The sequence below is a fragment of the Protopterus annectens genome, chromosome 4.part0, assembly GCF_019279795.1.
Source record: "Protopterus annectens isolate FY-2018-M chromosome 4.part0, PAN1.0, whole genome shotgun sequence".
In the NCBI taxonomy this organism is placed as follows: Eukaryota; Metazoa; Chordata; order Ceratodontiformes; family Protopteridae; genus Protopterus; species Protopterus annectens.
The window spans coordinates 1,065,114,836-1,065,136,240 of NC_056733.1; the positions used below are offsets into that span (position 1 = coordinate 1,065,114,836).

The 21,405-nt window shown below is 45.9% G+C and overlaps 1 protein-coding gene across 1 annotated transcript in view; it reads right to left on the minus strand.

Moving 5' to 3' along the window:
* SPATA24 (spermatogenesis associated 24) overlaps nt 1-21,405 on the minus strand; it is a 1,033,606-nt gene that overhangs the window by 794,587 nt on the left and 217,614 nt on the right. Inside the window, exon 2 of the mRNA XM_044068997.1 lies at nt 18,056-18,115. Within this exon, the coding sequence (XP_043924932.1) occupies nt 18,056-18,115 (60 nt within the window). The remainder of the gene's footprint in view (nt 1-18,055; nt 18,116-21,405) is intronic.

The following is a 21,405-nucleotide window of genomic DNA, read 5'->3' on the forward strand; positions in this document are numbered from 1 at the left end:
CTGAGGAGGAAAGGCTGGAATGTATAGTCATCATTGGAAATGGAGAAACCGTGCAGTCAACTTGAAGCCTGCAATGTCCAGATGAATCATCCCTGACAGGTGTGACAGCAGGTCTGGACTGGGGTCCACTGTCTATGGAGGACATACTAGATGAGACCATAGGAAGGGAAACCACACTTGCCAAGGCCAGAAAGGGGCAATGAGGATTACTTTGCTCTTCAACCAGACAGCTTTCTGAAGAAACTTGGGGATTAGAGGTAGGGGAGAGTAAGCACAATGGAGACTGGAGGGTCAAACGTAGACTACAGCACCTCTCGATCAATGTCCCTGAGGGGGGAATTAGGGCAAAGAATTTGCTGCATTTGTTGTTGAGGGGAGAGGCAAATAAATTGCAGCAAGGCTGACCCCATCTGTGGAAGATCATATTTGCCACTGATTGATTGAGACCACTTGTGAATTGTCAGAATGATCCTGCTGAGCTTGTCTGCTAAGATGTTGGATTTCCCCAGTATGTGCATTATTTATTTATTTATTGGCATTTGATTACCGGGAAAGCCCACTTGGCCAGGAAAAGCCCATTTTCGGTGGAGGCCCAGGAAGAAAAGCTCCAAGTTGTGCATAAGCAAAATATAATCAATTTCTTTAAGGACAGTTTACAGGATTTACATAAAATAAGTTGCTTGAAAATTATGCAAAAATAATAATCAAATAGATGCATAAGGATCATAAATACAAGTGTATAGGTACAGTATTTACAACAATGGAGCATTGGTTTAAGCAACATCAATAAGGCATTAGACAACACAAGGAATACATGGACTATAAAGTGTAAACAGGCTGAAGGTTAGTTTTGAGTTATACTACTAAAATAAAATGTAGAGGTAGAATGCAAGTTAGAGAGAGCAGGCAAGTAAAAGGTAGTAGTTGTCTAGGAGAGGTCGGAGGGTTGAATATAGAGGTAGGTGTTAAGAGAGAATTTGGTAGCAGATAGGATATATTAATGCAACAGATAAGAAATGTTAGCAAGAAAGCGGTTGGAGGAGATCGCCCATTGCCAAACCCTCATTGTTTCTCGGAACAGGGGATAAGATCTGGTTCCCCCCTGTTTCTTGATGTACCGGACTACTGAAATGTTGACAGTTTGAATAGCAATAGTTCCTAGTGGAAGACAGTTCTGAAGGGCTTGTAACGCTAGAAGCACCAGTCTCATCCCCATGACATTTATATTCAAATTGGCCACTACGGGGGACCATGTGCCATGAATGATCCTTCCCAAGTAATGCCCCCACTCCAACTGGGAGGCATCAGTGGTCAACGTGGCACTTGGGTGAGGAAAAATAAATGGACGCCCCTGACAAATCTTTAAGGAGTGTATCCACCACAGTAGGGATTTTCTGCAATCTCGAGATAATTTTATTGGATGTTGTAAGGGATGTTGATGAAAACACCATTGCACTGCTAGAGTCCACTGAAGAATTTTCATATGAAGATGAGCAGTGGGTATTAAAGTAATCACAGAAGCCATCAACCCTAGGGCTTTGAGTACCATTTTTGCTCTGGGAGACAGATGAGAAAGAACTTGTCTGACATGCAATTTCAAAGTAAGAACTCTGTTTTGAGGCAGAAGATCTAAACACTTGACTGTATCTAGAAGAGCCCCTATAAACTCCAAGACTTGAACTGGTTGTAGTTGTGACTTGGCCAGACTGATCATAATTCCCAAACAGTGGGATAATTGCAGTAAGTAATCCATGGCTGTTTCCCCAAGATGCCTGGTCAGTGCAGTAAGGAGCCAGTTGTCTAAGTAAGGAAACACTCTGACTTCAAACTGTTTTAGATGAGCTGCTACCACTGCTATGCATTTGGTGAACACCCTGTGCACTGCAGTGAGACTGAAGGGCAAGGATCTGAACTGATAATGACTGTCTCCCAGCCAGAAGTGTAAGTATCTTTGAGAGCACCTGTTTATTTTGATGTGATAGTACACGTCTTGGAAATCGATAAAGCACATCCAGTCGTCCTTCCGCAGGAGAAGCAGAATGGACTAAACCATGAACATCCAGAATTTGGAAATCTTTACAAACTGGTTCAGATAACTGAGATCCAAAATGGGTCTCAGGTCCCCTGTTTTCTTTCGGACTAAAAAGAACCTTGAGTAGATCAAAGATCCTCTTTGGTCTGGGGGAACTCTTGGATGACTCTTTTGTCCAGCAGCTTTTGAACCTATAAAGCTGTTAACTCCCATTGCTTGGGTGGAACATTGGGAAGATATTTACCTTGTCTTTGGAGAACTTGTAAAAAGGGAATGAAATATCCTCTGGATATGATTCTTTGCACATATGAATCTTTTGTGATGGCTCTCCAGGCTTTTAGGTACAAGGACATGCGCCCCCTGACTGCCTTCAGAGAAGGAAAGCCGAGCAACCTTTCAGGAGCACTGAAAGGATCAGTCCGAGAAGGAATCTAGAGAACCTTGATACTGCAGACCCCTTCTGCCGCATGGGTGGTATTTTCCATGGTAGCTATTCCCCCCACTACCTCTGGGGAAAGTCCCTGCATGACTGCTGGAAAAGTCCTTGAGATTTTTGGAACCACAACTTATTGTTATTCTAAGCTTCTTAGTTTTAGTTTATGGACTTGGGCTTCAGGCCAGTTACGTTACATTAAGAATGTTTCTAGTCTATACTCTTGTGGGAGGACAGGGTAACCTCTGCCCATCTGAGCTGGGAATCACTGAGTGAATAAGAAGTTATGCACTCACCATAACGTTCCATCTGAGTAGGTGGCTTCATTTGTTTGCAACCTGTGGGTCTTGGATCCAATATCGGATCCGAGCCGGCAACTATTTATACAGCTATGGATCCAAGCTCCTAGCTCCTCCCCTCACCCATAATCCCCTGCCAACCCCAAATGACCTCAGATCAAGTTTGCCCTCCTATATATACCTAAAAAGGTATCCCAACAGGAAAAGGCAGGAATAATACCACCAACTAACTCTTCTGAAGGCCAGGGGGAAGGAGGGGTGGATGGTTGCAGACAAATGAAGCCACCTACTCAGATGGAACGTTATGGTGAGTACATAACTTCTTAATCTGGAGTAGGGACTTCATTTGTCAGCAACCTGTGGGACAGAGTCCCCAGCTACCTGAATCTTGGGCGACCATCATGGAAAGATGTTCCGGAGCACTGCGGAGCCAAAGGATGCTCTCCCTATGGAAATGACGTCCAGTTTGTAGTGGTTAATAAAGGTATGAGATGAAGCCCAAGTGGCTGTCGAGCAAATATCATCCAAGGGGACTCTAGATCTGAATGCAGTAGAAGTAGATATGGACCGAGTGGAATGTGCACGAACCCTTTGAGGTGCAGGCCTCCCAGAAGCCTCATAAGCTAGAAGGATACATTGGGAAATCCAGTGTGATAAGGTGACCTTCGAAACGGCTTTACCCAAACTGAATTTGGCAAAGGAAATGAACAGCTGATCAGACTGTCTGTGACCAGCAGTTCTATGAATATAGAAACGCAGCTGCCTGTGCACATCTAAGGAATGCAGCTTGTATTCTCCTTTATTTTGATAATTAGGGAAGAAAACAGGAAGGTTAATGGACTGATTAATATTGGTTTCTGAGGCCACCTTAGGCAGGAAGGATGGATTGGTCCTGAGGTACACTCTATCCTGATGAAAAACCAAGTAAGGGGGTTTTACAGAAAGAGCTTGAAGTTCTGAAACTCTTTTCACAGAAGTGATAGCTACCAGGAATGCTGTTTTCCAAGACAGGTATTTAAGATCAGCCAAGGCAGCTGGTTCAAAGGGAGAAGCAGTCAAGGCCTGAAGAACTAGCGATAGGTCCCAAGGGGGTATGGCTTCTTTGATAGGGGGCCTGAGCAGAAAAGTACCCTTGAGGAAGGTATACATAGTTTAGCTGACATCAAAGGACCTGTCTCGTGTCCTACGTGGTAATGGGAGATGGCTGCCAATTGTACCTTGACTGTCGAACAACTAGCCCCTTGCTGAAAAATCCCGGTAAGGAAGTCCAAAACGGACATTAGCGGAGCAGTGAAGGGGTCCAGATTATGATGTTCCGCCCAGATGGAGAAGCGCTTCCATTTACTGCGGTAAATCTTCCTGGTGGAAGGTTTATGCGCTGCCACCAAGATGGCTTTGACTGGTGAAGAGATACCGGGAGTCCTAATTAAGAGTGGAACTGGAGCAGCCAAGCTGTCAGCTTCAGGTTGTCCAGATTCGGGGTCGGTAAGCCTGATGGGTGGGATATCAGATCCGGGCTGGGATCCAGAATCCAGGGAGGATTCAACAAGTGAGACCACAGGTAAGGGAACCAAGTTTGTCGAGGCCAGAATGGGGCAATGAGGATCATTTTGCTCCACAACCGAGAGGCTTTCTGTAACATCTTTAGCATCAGGGGTAGAGGAGGATAGGCATAAAGCAGACCGGGTGGACAAGCATGCACTAGAGCGTCTCTTGGGGCTTCCCCTGGTGGGGGAATCAGGGCGAAGAAGTTGTCGCATTTCGTATTTGAGGGAGAGGCAAAAAGATTGCAGCAGGGTTGCCCCCATTTTGCAAAAATCCGCTTCGCTACTCAGGAGTTGAGAGACCACTCGTAAGGGGAAAGAATAGTGTGGCTGAGTTTGTCCGCCAAAATGTTGGTCCATCCAGGAATGTGCATTGCGATCAGAAAGCGGTTGGTGGAGATTGCCCATTCCCACACTCTCATGACCTCTCGGCAGAGAGGATAAGACCTGGTTCCCCCCTGTTTGTTGATATACCAGACAACTGACATGTTGTCCGTCTGTATCGCAATAGTTCCTAAAGGAAGAAGGTGGTGAAGTGCTTGCAACGCCAACAGCACTGCCCTCATCTCCAGAACATTGATATGCAGGGAGGTCTCTGTGTCGTTCCATGTGCCTTGGACTGTTCTGCCTGAGCAATGCCCCCCCCCCCACCCGAGACAAGAAGCATCCGTGGTCACCGTGACGAGAGGAGGTGGAGCGCAAAAGGGGAGACCTGTATGGAGGTCTGGGGAATGAAGCCACCATAACAGGGCCCTCCTGCAAGCCTTGCTGATAGAGACAGGGTGATTGAGAGAAAGAAGCTGAAAGGACCATTGTACTTGGAGGGTCCACTGTAGTACCCTCATGTTTAGGCGAGCGCATGGAAGGAGTGTTATTGCCGCTGCCATAGAGCCCAGTGCCCTCAGGACCAATTCCGTGGGTGGAGCTTCTGATAGGAGGATAGCCCGCACATGTAAACTCAGATTCTGTAGTCGTTCCAAAGTGAGGTAGGCTCGCAGACTTCTCGTATCTAATCTGGTCCCTATGAAGTCTATCACTTGTGTGGAAGCAAGGAAGGATTTTTCCATATTGATCATGATGCCTAACTGGAGGGCTAGGCAGAGAAAAAAAATCTCTGGCTGAGCAGAGTTGATGCCTTGTTGGGGCGGTCAGGAGCCAGTTGTCCAGGTACGGGAAGACCTTCATTCCCTGAAGTCTCAGGTAGGCCGCTATCACTGCTAAAACTTTGGTGAACACCCTGGGGGCTGTGGTGAGGCCAAAGGGAAGGACCCTGAACTGATAGTGGCTGGCTCCCAGCCGGAAGTGGAGAAACCTCCTGGATCATCTGTCCATTAAAATGTGGTAGTACGCATCCTTGAGGTCTATTGAGCACATCCAGTCGTTCTCCTGCAACAGGGGGAGAATGGATTGAAGAGTGACTATTCGGAAGTTCTCCTTGGTTACCGACAGGTTCAAGAGGGAAAGGTCTAGAATTGGTCTCAGATCCCCCATTTTTTTTGGCACCAGAAAGAACCTGGAGTAAAACCCTAATCCGAGCTGGTCTGGGGGGACGGGTTGGATGGCCCTTTTTTCTAGCAGCTGCTGGATTTCTGCGGCTGCAGCCTCTCTCTGATCGGGTGGAACATCGGGGAGGTTCTTGAGTCTGGGGACATGTAGCATAGGGATTTTGTAACCTCTGGATATAATCCAAAGCACCCAGCGGTCTGACGTGATGGACTCCCATGCTGCCAGATGCCTCAAGAAGCGCCCCCCGACTGCCTCCAGAGTGGAGCAGTTGGGCAACCCTTCAGGGCTGTTGCGTGGGCCGATCAGAGAAGGATTCTCTGGACCCAAAATTTCTCGGTGCCCCTCTGCCTCTAAGTCGGCGTCCTCCCTGTCCTCCTCTGCCACGGAAGGACTGGTTGTCCGGAGCAGGTTGGGAATGTTGCATTTTCCGGAACCACATCTTCTTCTGTCCCTTTTGGTTCTTGGAAAAGGACCTCTGGGGAGCAGAGAAGCGGACTCCGACGGCAGACAACGTCTTCCTGTCCTTCTCGCTCTGGACAAGTGTCTCGCGAACGGTCTTGCCAAACAAAGCAGAACCATCAAAGGGGGCATTCGCAAAGGACGCCTTGAAGGGCTCCGCGAAGTCACAATGTCGGAGCCAGGCCTGGCGTCTCATAACTAGGCCCACTCCGCTAGCTCTAGCGGCTCCCTCAGTTGCGTGAGACAACAGCTGCATAGAGGTATTAGAAACAGATCTCAGAGTGGCCATACGAGTGGAGTACAATTGCTTGTCCTCCGCCGACATGGACTCCAGGGGGGAAGCAGCATATTCTTTAATAAGATCCCGCTGCATCCTGATGACATGTGCCATGTAGTTCAGAGACCTTATTGAGAAGGTCGCTGGACTGAATACCTGCTTCCCAAGGTGATCCATCAAGCAATACTCCTTGCTCGGAGGATGGACCGAGGGGCTCTCCTGAGCTAGTTCCCTCTTAGTGGCTGCCGCCATCAACATGGCATCTACAGGGGGACGCTTGCTCCAGTGGAGCCGGTCTGCGGGGGGGGGGGCTCAAAACCCTATCCGGGCACTTGGGGATTGGCTCCACAGTGTCTGGCTCCTTCCACGCCCTGGTGGTCACAAGGTCCACCAGGGGGTCGGCCGAAGGGGACACCCAAGAGGTAGACGGGCCTGCTTCAAATGCCTCTAGGAACATGGACTCGTCGGAGGAAGCCTTGGGGGCAGACCACCCCCCCCCGAGCCTGAGCATTTCCATGATGTCTCCAAAGGAGACATCCTCAGGGGGTGACCTTGGGGAGTCTTCCCCTTCATCCAAGTCTGTGTCCTCTGTTAAGGACTAGGGGGAGTCCACGTGCCTCCTCTTACACTTATGCTTGCGAGGCACTTCCTCGGGGGGGCTGTCCGAGGAGGCCTCACCAGCAATGTCCTGTTCAAAGGAACAACCTGGGACATCGAAGCAGGCTGTCCCTGTAGCCGGGTGATGGAAGCCTGACCCAGCAGAGAGGGAGTGCAGGGCGGACCCGAGACAAGGGCCGAAGGTCTGGATGCTCTCGACAGAGCCCTCTCCACTACATCGAAGGCTGAGGGGGAGCCGCTCTCCCTGGGCTCCGAGAGCCGACTCCTGCTCGGATCCGATGAAGGGATCGGAACCGGCGCCGAGACCGTCGGATCCGAGGAACCAGTGTGCTCTGACCTGGACGGAGCCGAAGGCACACTGAATCCCTCGGATCCGAAGATCAGGCCACGGCTCCGAGAGGTCGGATCCGACGATGGAACCGACAGACTCGAGGGTAGGGTCGGATCCAAAGTACCCAGTACTGTCGGCGCCGACCCACCCCCGGCTCCAACGCTGCCCGGCTCCAAGCGCTCCGAACCCGAAAAGCGGGTTGGAGAAGGAGCTATCGGAGCAAAAAAGGGGGGGGCAGGAGCACTCCCATCTGCAGCTGGGCTTGGATGAACCTTCTCATTATCTGGTCCAAGTCTGCATCAGACAGGCTGTAAGTGGATCTCGACGAGGCCACCGAGGCAGGCCTGGAGTGCCGCCTCGATGACCTCGACGGAGATCGGGTCTCCTCCTCCTCCGGTCCCGGGGAGAAGCAAGGTGATCGGAGCCGAGGAGGAGGAGACCTGAAAGCCATGGAGGGAGAAGCCCGCTTAGTCGAGGGGGCCGAAGCGGAGGCCTCGGCCCACCGCTTGAGGTGCTTCTCCCTCCGTTTCTCCCTCCTGGCCTCCCTGTCCTCCAGTGCTTTAGTGGGAGTTTGAATCCCGGCCGGAGGAAGGGGGGCAGGACCACAGGCTGAGGAGGTGCCACGGGAGTAACGGAGGCCGAAGCCAACTCCGGGGGCAAATGTCCCGCCAGGACCAGCTTTGACCTCTGCTCTTTCAGTGCCCTGGGGTTGAACCCTGCACAAATCGTGCATCCTGAGGACAGGTGTTCAACCCCAAGGCACCAAACACACCAAGAGTGGCCATCTGCTGGGGAGAGCTTATGGCCACACTTGGTGCATTTAGAAAAAAATAGGCTTTGGGGCCTCTGACATGTCCCAAAACTAAGAAACACTACACAAACACACAAGGCCCCAAACGCAAACACACACAATCACACATTAACGACCAGCGAGGGGAGGGTAACACTAAATTTTTAAAAAAAAGAACAGACTAAAGGGAAGCCTAATACACACACACTAATTACTTACAGAAAAAAGGGCTAAAGAGATAAAATGGAAACACTTATCTCAATAATCGCCAGGAGCTCAAAATCCAGCTGACACACTCTAGAGAGGCAAACTAGATCTGAGGTCATTTGGGGTTGGCGGGGGATTATGGGTGAGGGGAGGAGCTAGGAGCTCGGATCCATAGCTTAAATAGTTGCCGGCTCAGATCCGATATCGGATCCAAGACCCACAGGTTGCTGACAAATGAAGTCCCTACTCCAGATGTCTTATTATGCCTGTTGTTCTAAGTGTCTTTGTTCTGGTTTAAGTTATTTTACATTAGGAAGATTTGTGGTTTAAACTCTTGTGGCAGGACAGGATAGCCTACACCATTCTAAGCTGGGAATTGCTGGTTGAAGGCTCATTGTGTCTGTTATTCTGAAAGTATCTTAGTTCTGGTTTAAGTACCTGGGCTCCAAACCAGTTATTTTACATTAAGAGGCTTGAAGTCTAGGCTCTTGTGACAGCAGAGTGTAGGCAACATCCTTCTAAGATGGGAATTGTTGGTGAAGGCTTACTGTGCCTGTTATTCTAAGTGTCTTTATTCTGGTTTAAGCACGTGGACTCCAAACCAGTTATTTACATTAGGATGGTTGAGGTCTAGACTCTTGTGGCAAGACAGTGTGGCCTACATCCTTTTAAGCTGGGAATTGCTGGTGAAGACTTATTCTGCCTGTTATTCTCAGTGCCTTTATTCTGGTTTAAACACTTGGGTTCTAAACCAGTTACTTTACATTAGGAAGATTTGTGGTATAAACTCTTGTGACAGGAGAGAATAGTCTACACCCTTCTAAACTGGAAATTGCTGATGAAAGGTCTATTGTGTCTGTTATTCTGAAGTGTCTGACTTAAGCACTTGGGCTCCAAAACCAGTTGTTTTACATTAAGAGGGTTTGTGGTCTAGACTCTTGTGGTAGGACTGTGTGGCCTACACCCTTCCCAGCTGGGAATTGCAGGTGAATTGCTGTTTATTTAAACTGTTTTTGCTGGTGTGACTGTGATTTTATGTACTTTGAATTTCTAGTACTTCTGCATTTTACAGTATAAGCCAGATTCAGACTTGCTGAATCTAGATTGTTTGGTATCACTTGAGCATTAAAACCATCTAGTTACTGAGATACAGACAAGTATGAGCAGCTGTTCTTTCCAACTAATTTTAAGTGCCTGTTTTTGCTCTTATATGGCAGTTTTAATTTGTATTTGCATTCTACTGTCTGTTTGAACTGTCTGAACTGTTTTTTGTCACATTTTACTGTATACTGTACTAGTTCAGCTGTAGTATAGCCCAGTTCCAGGTTTGCTGTTTCTGGGTCTGTTCTGTAACTTCTGAGCATCAACTTCAAGCCATCTTTGTTGGTGAAGGCCTTTCTGTAACCTTGTGGGAGGAGAGTGCTGCCTGGGTCACATCTAATCTAGGGTGATTGGAATAGAGCTGAGAGAGAGAGTGTCCTTATTGGCTAGTTTGAGTTAAAGGGGTTATTTCTTGTTTTATTTTAGCCCCACATCTGTGCTTGTTAGCGTGTAGTACAATGTCGTGCACTGCCATGTAGCAGTGGATACAGCTGGTGGCTACAGACGCAAATGTTTTGCTTGTTAAATTTTCCCTTAGCACTTTGCTTGTGGTTCTCCAGAGTTTTTTTTGCGGCCCTGTCTACTGTCAGGTGGAACATAAAGCCTAGCCTCAGAGGTATCACACCTCTCACCCACTAACCATTCCTAAGTGTGAACTCTTTTCTTGACCATATAAGTTTACCTAACACCATGCACAGACAATTTCCCACAGTTTCTTCAACCAGATTGGGTGACACGGGCATCCTGAGGCAGTGTAGCAATTGTCTGATGTTCACCAAAAACCCTCTATTCCTAGTCCACACAAACTCAACATGTGAGAGATGTAACTATATTATGAACCTTGAATCCATGCTCTCTCACACACCAGTAAGTACATTTGACAAATGTTGTCAGCATGCACCCCTCATCTCCTACTCCACCCAAACACACATCACACATACAAACCTACGTGCGGGGGTTCTCACCAGAAACATACCTAAACACCAGAAACCTCACAAACACAAGCACACTACACATAATACTTTCTCTGCAGAACACTACACACAATAGCTCACGCACCACTGTCTCATCTGTCAAGCCCTGAAGGCAAAACACAAAGCCAAACATATTATTTATAGGTGATTCCATCGTGAGACACACACAGATGTCCCTCTCACCAGGCTGGATAAGGAAAAGGTCAGGGTCAGCTGTCTGTTGGGTGCTAGGATCCGCCATATCACACATGCACTCAAGTCTCTCAACAACAGGTAGCGTTGTGACGCCATCACAGTCTACGTTGGTGTGAATAACTTGAGGTGTACCTCTCTAGATTATATGAAGAGACATGACTGAGTTCTCGGATTATGTGTCTCAGGCAGGTATGTCCCTAGCCTTAAGCAGCATTTTGCCTTCACCTAGGATGATGCCTCACTACAAACAGAAAATGATTGACTTCAATAATTGGCTTACTTTCTGGTGTCATTCTAAAGGGATCCAGTATCTGCCAGCCTGGGATGACACGACCAACAAACCTCAATGCTTTTCCAGAGATGGTCTTCATCTGTCACCCCTGGAATTTCGGCTACTGGCTAAGACTCTTGCCACCCCCATAGTGGCTTTTTAGGTAGTGTCTCAAGGACAAAATTCCCAATGTAGAAACTCCATCTAAAAACAACCTCAAGGTTATGCTGCTAAATGTTAGGAGTCTTAACATGAAACTGCACTCACTGAAAGCAGTCTTCACCTTGGAAGATGCAGACATTTGTGCAGTCACAGAGACCTGGTTCAAGGTTGTGGACAGCACCTCAGCCATACCAGGTTACACCTCCTTCCATGCATTCAGACCACAAACTGAAGGTGTGAAAACTAAAGGAGGCAGTGTATCAATATTTATTAAAGATAAATACACCTCCAGATTGGTTAAACAGTATTATTCCCTGGAGATACTTCAGGTGCAATTAACTGTTGGTAGGACACCTATTCAAGTCATTGCCAGCTACAGGACCCCCTCCATGAATCAGGACATCCACTCTGCTTATTTGGATCTACTTGAGTCTATGAAGATAAATCCAAACACCATGGTTTTGGGTGACTTTAACTACTCATCCACTGACTGGGTAAATTACTTATGATCAAACTCACTTGCCCAAAGGTTCCTCGACTTTGTTAACTCCAATGCCCTGGATCAGCTGGTTCCCACCCCCACAAGGGGTGCCAACATCTTGGATCTAGTGCTTACCAACATGGGGGAGCACTGTAGCACCCCAATGTGAGGTCTTCCCTGGTGAGATCTGACCACAGATCAGTCTCATACGAAGTAACAACACATGACCCCCCCGAACTTAGCAGCAACTAAACTTAGAAACCTCCAAAGCAGATTATAACCTCTTATGGGATGGTATAAACAGATTCACTGCACCTCCCCCCTCAGATGGTACTGGCAACTATGCTGAGTTCTGCACCAATGCTTTATAAACACCTTTATAACTGCATTGACTCAGCCATACCCAATAGGACCAATACAAGCTCCTCAGGGAAGAGCAAACCCACCTGGTGGACAACTGCAATTAACAGGCTTTACAATAAGAGGAAAAAAATTGCTGTCTAAGAGTAAGAGGGAGCGAGCACTAAACTGGAAACACTCCCTCCTCAGCTTAAACAAGCAAATAAGACTTCTTGTGAAGTCCTCGAAAGCAAACTATGAATCCAAATTAGCTTCCTCAACTAAGGACAACCATAAGGCATTCTTTAGTTACATCTGTAACCTAAAGGAAAAACCCAGATTTGTGCCGTACTGGTAGTTAATGATATCACATAAACTGAGCCTGTGGGCATAACTAACCTGCTGGCCAACAGGTTCTGTGAAAACTTCACTTCTCTATCCCCGCCAAATATACCCCATGACATCCCTACCACCTATCCCCTACCTTGTATCTATAAAGAGCAGGTCATAAACACCCTCTCTAAGGACAAGAACACAGCATCTATTGGACCTGATAGCATCCCAGGCTACATGCTACATGGGCTCCAACAAGAATTAGCAACACCATTGGGTATTCTTTTCAGTCACACTGTAAGCACTGGCTTCATCCCAGCTGAATGGAAAATGGTCACCGTTATTCCCTTGCACAAAGGTGGTGCTTCCACTGACCCCGGGAACTATAAACCTATTAGCTTGATTACCCATATCTGCAAGGCCATGGATCAAATCATCATGGACCTTATCAACAAAGATATAGGTAATTTCCAAACCCTTGACCCTACTCATTTTGGATTTGTCAAAGGGAGTTCATGCCTATTAAACCTGGTGGACTTCTTCAAGACAGTCGCTAAAGGCCTGGATGCGGGGAAATCTGTGCATGCAGCCTACCTAGACTCAGCCAAGGCTTTTGACACTATCCCTCACTCAGGCATCATTGACAAACTCACCCAGCTAGGTATCACCCCTTATATCATTACATGGGTTGCTAACTGGCTCAATTATAGAACACATACAGTCAGAATAGGAGAATCTACTTCCAACATCAGACCTGTATCCAAGGATCAGTCCTGGAACCTCTAATGTTTGGAATCTATTTCTCTGAAGTACAAGCAAAAACTAAAGGTCTGTGACTGACAAAATTTGCTGATGACTGCAAACTGGGAGCAGTCTTACATAAGCAAATGATTGGTTCCAAAGTCATGGCCTTAAACTCAATACAAAATAAGAAGTTATGTACCTACCATAATGTTCCATGTTAGTTGGAACCGATCCCTCGGCTGCACTTGCTGGGCTGCTAGCTTCGAGAGTCACTTAGCAGCTCGAGGGCCCGAAGACAATCTAACATGGAGCGTTATGTAGGTACTGCATAACTTTTTAATGTTAAGTCAATGCTGCACAAATAGTGTCTAAAGGAAGTCTAGCTTGAAAGCTGTAGAAGTAGCTAAGCTTTTTGTTCTGTCCAAATAATATCTAAGTTGACGGTGGACATCGACTGTGGAAGAAGAGGCCGCCTGAAAAAAAAAATCTCTGCTAAGAGTCAGAACTGCCTGAGAACAGGCAGTAAAAGGATCGATTCTAACTGGGTTAGAGATCAAAGGAAGCCTGGCTAAGGAAGGTGGAGCCTCAAAACGTAGGCTTTCTGGATAACCTGAGGGGATCAGGAAATGGACGAGAGACCACTCGTGAGGCATGAGAATAGCTCTGCTCAATCTGTCCGCTAATGTGTTGGTTTTCCCAGGATATGCGCTGCTACCTTGCGACGAGAGAGATGAGATCGCTTCCATTCAGTCTGAGTGAGTCTCGAAGGGGTCTCGACAGGACTTGGTTCCGCCTGATTTGTTGATATACCAGACATGTTGTCATTTATGTGCAGATGGTACTCGAGCGGCTGCCCGTCCCCCACTATCCTGCTGCTGATAATGCCCCCCCCCCCATCAGGGGGGGATCGTGGTGAGTGGTGCTATCGGGATGGGGGGGCAAAAGTACCTGCCTTGGTGAAACCTTGAACCTGAGGTGATCCACCAAGCAAGATGCATTGTCATGTCTCTGTGTCCTGGTGACGGAACCATTCTGGCCTGTACTTTCTTGTTGGCCCAGAATGATCTTGACATGACTCTGAATGTCTGGAAACTCTTGATCAATTTGTGAAGGGCCTTGTTAAAGGGATCCTCATAATCACATCAGCGTGATCCAGGTGCTTACGCCCAGCCTAACCACCTGACCTGCTCTAGCCCATCCATGTATTATCATCCCTTTTGGTAAGAGCAATCTCCCTGCTAATTACCACATCAATAGCAACACCTTAAGTACACACTCAGTGGTGACAGACCTGGGCACACAGGTTGACAGCAACCTTACCTTTAATCATCATGTCTCCACAGTGGTAAGAAAGGCTTTCTATATTGCTCATCTCATAAGGGCATTGCCTCCAGAAAAAAAGAAGTTATAACCTCCCCGTACGTTTTCCTCATCGGGCCAATAACGGAGTACAACACCCCTTTTGGTATGTACCTTTCCAAGCACCTGCGACAATTAGAGACCACAAAGGTTCCTCACAAGGAAATTTCAAGGTCTTCAGCATATGTCCTATGTGGATCATCTGAAATCACCATCACTTTTTTTTTTGTTTCATACAGACTACTCGGAGACAATCTCTGCCTTGTATATAAGAATCTCTGACCCTGCTTTATTGGAAATGGCGCACATCTGCAAGTCAAATGGTATATGGACTACTTGGTCTAAAGACCTTAACCTGGTATATGACATTATTAGAACCTGCTGGAGGGACAGATTTGTCTCCCAGACTTTACCACACCTTTGGAACAGACTCCCACTTCATGTCAAACAGAGCACCTCATTGACCCTCTTCAAACCCAATCTGGACGACTGGATGGGTAACTGTAAATTCACCTTGGGGGTTCCACCTGGGTCCCTCTTGGACAGGAGCAACAGGTGCTGATCATGGAAATAAGGGTAGAACTTGGCTAGGCTTGTAAGAGCCCTAGGGCCATTAGCCTAGTAACTTCCTATGATCCTATAACTGTTGGCCGAACAAGGAAGATCCAGCAAAAGCAGCACCGATGAATGACACCTTGGAGGGCTCTGCAAAATCACACAACCGCATCCAGGCATGTCTCCTAATGGCTACGCCTAAACCAGGCACCAGTGAGGAACCTTCAGCTGCATGTTAGATTAACCTCATAGATGCATTAGTAATGGACTGCAGGGTGGCCAGTTGTGAGGAAAAAGGATTTTTGTTCCTCTGTGGATATAAACCCAGGGGTAGAGTTAGACAGTTCCATAACTAATTCCCTCTGTAACTTATGTGCCAGGTAATTCAGTGATCATAAGTGAAGGTCACTGATACATACACTCACTTCTCAAACCTGTCCAGCACTTTATACTCCCTATTAAGGAATGGACAGTGGAAATCTGTTCAGCCAGCTCCCTTTTTAGTGGTTGCCGCAACAACCATGGCATCTGCAGGATTTTCCTTGGTCCAGTGCTGTCTGTCGGTGGGAGCACTCAAATTCTTGTCCGGGCATTTGGAGATCAGTTCCATGGAGTCCAGTTCTTTCCATGCTCTGCAGGAGACAAGATCTATAAGCTTATGAGACATCTACAGGTGGAGATCTAGGGGACCCTTCCCCTTTATCAAAATCAGAGTCTTCTGTGAGGGATTTCTGCAGGAAATCCAAGTGCCTCTTCTAGCATGACCTCTTCCCAGGAAGTTCTTCAATGAGGTGTTCTGGAGAGGTGTCAGAAGATGTGGGCAGTTCCCCTGGCAGGAACTGCTTGGAAGCTCATACAAGCTGGCTGTCCCTGAGGTGTAAGATGAAAAGTCTCAGACATAGGATCCAATGAGGGAACAGGCATTGGCTCCAAAGACACAAGAGTCAAAACTGCTCTGAGGTGAGAGAAAACCCTTTCCGCCACCTTGAAGGCAGAAGGACCAGGAGAAACACAGAACAATCCAACCGGAGCCGAGACTCTCAGCGCAGACGATCCCAGGCTCTCCCCAACCCTCCACTCTAAGGGAAGAGTCAGAGCCAAGCTGTCCAGCACCAAAGCTCCAAGGGGAAGTGACAGCTCTGAAAACTTCAGAGTTAAAATCCAACGCCGACACTTTGGCTCCAAAAACCATTGTGCTGTAAGGGGATAGGAGCAGATCGATCAGAGACGTCATTGGAGTGGGAGAAAAACAATATTTAGATCAGACAGTTTGACTCCAGTCAGTCTCAGAGCTGAGGGCTCTGAAAAGGCAGATTGGATCAGAGAAGGAGCAGCAACAAGCTGAAAGGAAGGTGTAAGGCTCACAGATCTGGTGAGAGACGGAGACGACAAGACCCCCATCTGGATCTGTGTTCTGAGAAATTCTCATCATCCTATCCACCTCCGACTCAGAAAGACTTTGATAGGACCTAAATGAGGAAGAACTGGATGGTGGCCTGGAAGACTTTTTACACATCTCCTTAAGAAAGGGAAAACTTAACTTTGGGGATACTGGTTCTGGTGAAAATCTTGAGATATGGAGCTGAGGAGACTTTGCAATAGTAGGCGTCTGATCCAAGCTCTTAGAAACCTTAGGAGGTTCAGAAGAAGGTTCTGAATGAACAGACTATGTAAGGTAGCGTTTTCAATGTGCACTGGACTCCTTTGACTTATGAGAGAGGGTTTGAGCCCCTGATGAAGAAGTACCAGTGGAAGGAGCAGAAGCTGGAAGGAGGCATTTTAATGTAAGTTTGTTTCTCCTGTTGCTAATGGACCTGGTGTTAAATGCTGCACAAATGGAGCAGGAGGTGTCCACATGTGCTGGGCTCAGACAATAAACACACTCCCTGTGGGCATCAGAGTTGGGGATCTTACACCCACAGGAAGTGCACTTTTTGAACCCAGTAAGCTTATCAACTATACTGAAAAGTCACAAAAAAAGTAGCATCTAGAAAGAAGGAAAACATTTTTTTTTACACAACTACAACAGTAAAGTTGGAAAGGAGAAAGTCTGAATACCAGCTATGGTAAAAGCTACCTTAGACTGAGGTAATAGAGGGTGAAGTTACCAATAAAGGTAGCTAAGAATACCAAGAAATAAACCTTAATTTGTGATAAGAAAAGTTTGGAAAGGAGATAAGGTAAACTATAACAAAGAAGAAATTTTAAGGAGAAGAAAAAACAGTTGAATTCACTCACTAAATCGCAACCCGACCGATCTTGAAGAATGGCAAATGGGATCTGAGGTGACAAAGCAGTCTGAGGCATTATGGGTAAGGGAAGAACTTGAGAGTTGGATCCTAGAATCTAAAGTAAGTGTCTGAGTTGGATCCAAGGTTACATCTGAACCCATTCGTTGGGGAATGAATGAAAATGACAACATCAGATCAAAATAATCACAAGTAAATGTATGAAACAAAATAAAATAAGAATTAATCATCCATTAATAACAATTTAATCCATTTCCTGGTCATGTTTAGCTTATGTCCACCATAGAAACACATATAAGCCTGAAAACCTACTGTGAGAGATGCCAAGTCGGACCACTACAGATCATCAGTTACACAGAAACACAAACCAATGACAATTCAGACTAGCTAAATCTTTTTGGAGGTGTCTGGAAACTGGAGCACCTGGATGACATCAATATAAATAAAAGGAAAAGTATGCAAACTCTACATGGACTGTGGCCAAGGTTAAAACTTTACCCCAAGACCCCTGAACTATGATTAAATCCAAATATATTCTTCTGAAATTGACTGTATATAAACAGATACTATTTCTCAAACTCTGATCAAAAGAAAAAATGACCCAGCGGTGAGGTACTTCCCAGTGTACAAGCAAGAACATCTAGACATTTGTACCTGCCTTGAAAAAGAAAGTAACTCAGACTGAAAAATGAAACCAGTGAGAGGGCCGCAAATGAAAACTAAAGGAAAAAAAAAAAAAAAAAACATTAACAAAAATCTTACATGAGTCCTGGAGAACAATAAGAAAAAACTGTACCTCTAATGCCTCCTCAATTTTTTCATAGTCTGCTTTTATTCCATTGCTCTCTGCAGCAATCTAGAAATCAGTGGGAAACAAGAAGTTAGATTCTGGCAAATTAATTTTCATTCTGAAAAAACAAAAAATTATTAAGGATAGATACAATGCAAAAAGCATTCATATGATTATAAGCATATTCTGTACTGACAGTTGAACTTCCAAGAAAATAATATCAAAGACATCCAGTAGTCATGTCAGTAAAGACAGTACTTAAAAATAATTGTAGCTCTAGATTAGTAGTTGCATTTAAATAATGCTTAATGTTAGGATATGCAATGCAGGAAAATTCTTTAGAAAGGGCAATTCCATCCTCCAGCATAATCATCATTATTTCCATCCCAGAGATTTTTTTTCTTTTTTTAAATATATATCAGTTAGATGTAAATTGAGCATCGAGAAAATCTTCAGTATCCTTTAGTTCTTTCAGCTCATTTTTTCTTGTCACAGACCATGAAGGTCCCTCCACCTCTTTCCTATTCAGATCTTGAGCAGTTTCAGGAATGACCCTGTCTTAGCCTGTATGATTTGGGGAGTCATATTTACTGTAATCTTCTGTTTTGGTTGCTGCTCACAATCTAAAGCACATTTTGCTGAGATTAACACAAAATACTCAAACAGATATAAAATGAAACTCTTCCTAAACAGTTATCCACTGGTAAAATCTTTATATACAGAGTATGGCTCCATTTTACTGCTACATTTACATACACCACATTATGGTAAATTTTGGCCAGTCAAGAGTTGTTGCTATCCATGTAGAAAAATAAGGGCAGTATGAAATAATACAAGTTGTTTTAATTTGCTTTACTGAGTCTATGCAGCATCAGTGATCATTCAAATATTAAGTACATTTTAAGTTATGTACTCACCATAACTATGCATCTGTGTTGTCTGTTCTCATACTTCCTCAATGCATGGGATTTGGATCCGACTTGGCCAATCACTTTAGATTTTTGGATCTGTCTCTCGAGCTCCTCCCTTTACATATAATGCCCCTAATTTGCAAGAATACCTCAGATTGAGTTTGCTGCTGCTGCTGAACATGCCAGGAGGCATAAGTACTTATAATGAAAATTATAATCATAACTAGACGATAGGAAAGAAACATTGTGGGGACGTAGACTGGGAATGAGAAGTTATGTACCTACCATAACGTTCCATGTTAGTTGTCTTCTCTCGCCTTCTTTCTTGCTGGATGGGTTCGGAGCCGATCCCCGGCTCCAACTCGGCCACTTACTAAAGCTCGAGAGCTTATTTTACCGGCTCGAGGCAACCCTATATCCCATGATGCTAGGCGATAACTCCCCAGATCTCGTTTGGAAGCTGAAAAACCTAGCATAGGCCAATAAAACAAAATCCTCCAACTGGAAGGAGGAGGAGGAGGGATTAAAACCCCCAAAGATCATTATCTACACTATATATATCCTAGGACACCTAGATGGTGAATAAGGGAATATAAGGACCCTTCAAGGAAGGGAAGATCTTCCCGGTCTGTCCAGGCTGGGGGGATGGTGGGTGGGACGCAAGAAAAAAGGCGAGAGAAGACAACTAACATGGAACGTTATGGTAGGTACATAACTTCTCAATGTTAAGTTGTCAATCTCGCCTTCATTCTTGCTGGATGGCACCGCGTCCCTAGCACCTTCATCCTGGGTAGCTCATTGGAACAGACTCTTAAGAATGGTGGAACCAAATGTTGCTCTGTCCCTGGAGGCCATGTCCAATTTGTAATGCGAAACAAAGGTATGAGGAGGCCCATGTGGCTGCCGCACAGATAGTGTCTATTGGTAGTCTAGCTTGAAAAGCTGTAGATGTAGCTAGTGCTCTAGTTGAATGGGCTTTTGGCTTAGAAGTTAATTCCCTGCCTCTGAGTTGATAAATAGATGTAATCACAGAAGACAGCCACCTAGATAGGGTCACCTTTGAAACAGGAAGGCCTTTCTTATTTTCTGCATACGATAAAAACAGTTGATCAGACTTCCTTATTTGTTTGGTTCTATCCAAATAGTATCGGAGCTGGCAGTGAACATCTAGATAATGTAGCTTTTGCACCGCTCTACTAGTATAGTTTGGGAAAAAACTGGGAGATCAATTGATTGATTTAAATTTGTCTGCGAAGCCACCTTGGGTAAGAAGGATGGATTAGTCCTTAGAGAAACTCTGTCTTTATGGAAGATTAAGTAGGGAGGACGAACGCAGAGGGCGTGAAGCTCAGATACTCTCCTAGCAGAAGTAATGGCGACTAGGAAGAGTGTCTTCCAGGAAAGAAATTTCAATGAACAGGAGACCGCAGGTTCAAAGGGGGGAAGAATCAAGGATGTTAAGACTAAATTAAGATCCCACTGAGGTGGAGGGTCTTTGATCGGAGGCTTAAGTAAATATACACCTTTAAGGAAAGCTTTGCAAAGCTTATTGGACATGATGTTGTGGTCCGCTAAGCCTGTATGAAAATTCAATATGGCTGCCAACTGAACCTTTACTGTAGAGGCAGAAGACCCTGAATGAAAAATTTTGGCTAGGAAGTCTAAGACGGAATGAATTGGGGCAGTAAAGAGATCTATATTCCTTGCCTTTGCCCAGAAGGAGAAATATTTCCATTTACTAGTGTAAATCCTTCTGGTGGAAGATTTAAGGGAAGCTACTATGATATCCCGGACGGGATTAGAAATCATAGGAAGCCTGGCTAAGGATGGAAGTGGAGCAACCAAGCAGTGAGGTTGAGAGAATGTAGGGATTGGTGCAGCTGCCCCAACTGATGGGTCAACAGATCTGGAGCTGGGTCCAGATGCCAAGGCTGTACCAAGAGATAACGATGTAGGAACGGAAACCATATCTGTCGAGGCCAATAAGGGGCAATGAGAATCAACTTGGCTCTCAAGGCGGTTGCTTTCTGAATTACTTGTGGGATTAGAGGAAAGGGTGGAAAGGCATAGAGAAGTAGTCCCCGAGGCCAATCTTGGACTAGAGCGTCTCTGAGGGGATGGCCTGGAAGGGGGAAGTGGGTGAAGAAGTCGGGGCATTTGCTGTTTTGGTGTGTAGCAAAAAGATTGCAGCAAGGAAGGCCTCACTTCTGAAAAAGCTCTTCTGCCACAGATTGTTTGAGAGACCACTCGTGTGGCATGAGTATAGCTCTGCTCAACCTGTCCGCTATGATGTTGGACTTCCCGGGGATATGCGTTGCTATCAGAAACCGCTGAGAGGAGATTGCCCATTGCCAAAGTCTGAGTGCCTCTTGACACAGGGGATAGGACTTGGTTCCGCCTTGCTTGTTGATATACCACACTACAGACATATTGTCCGTTTGGATT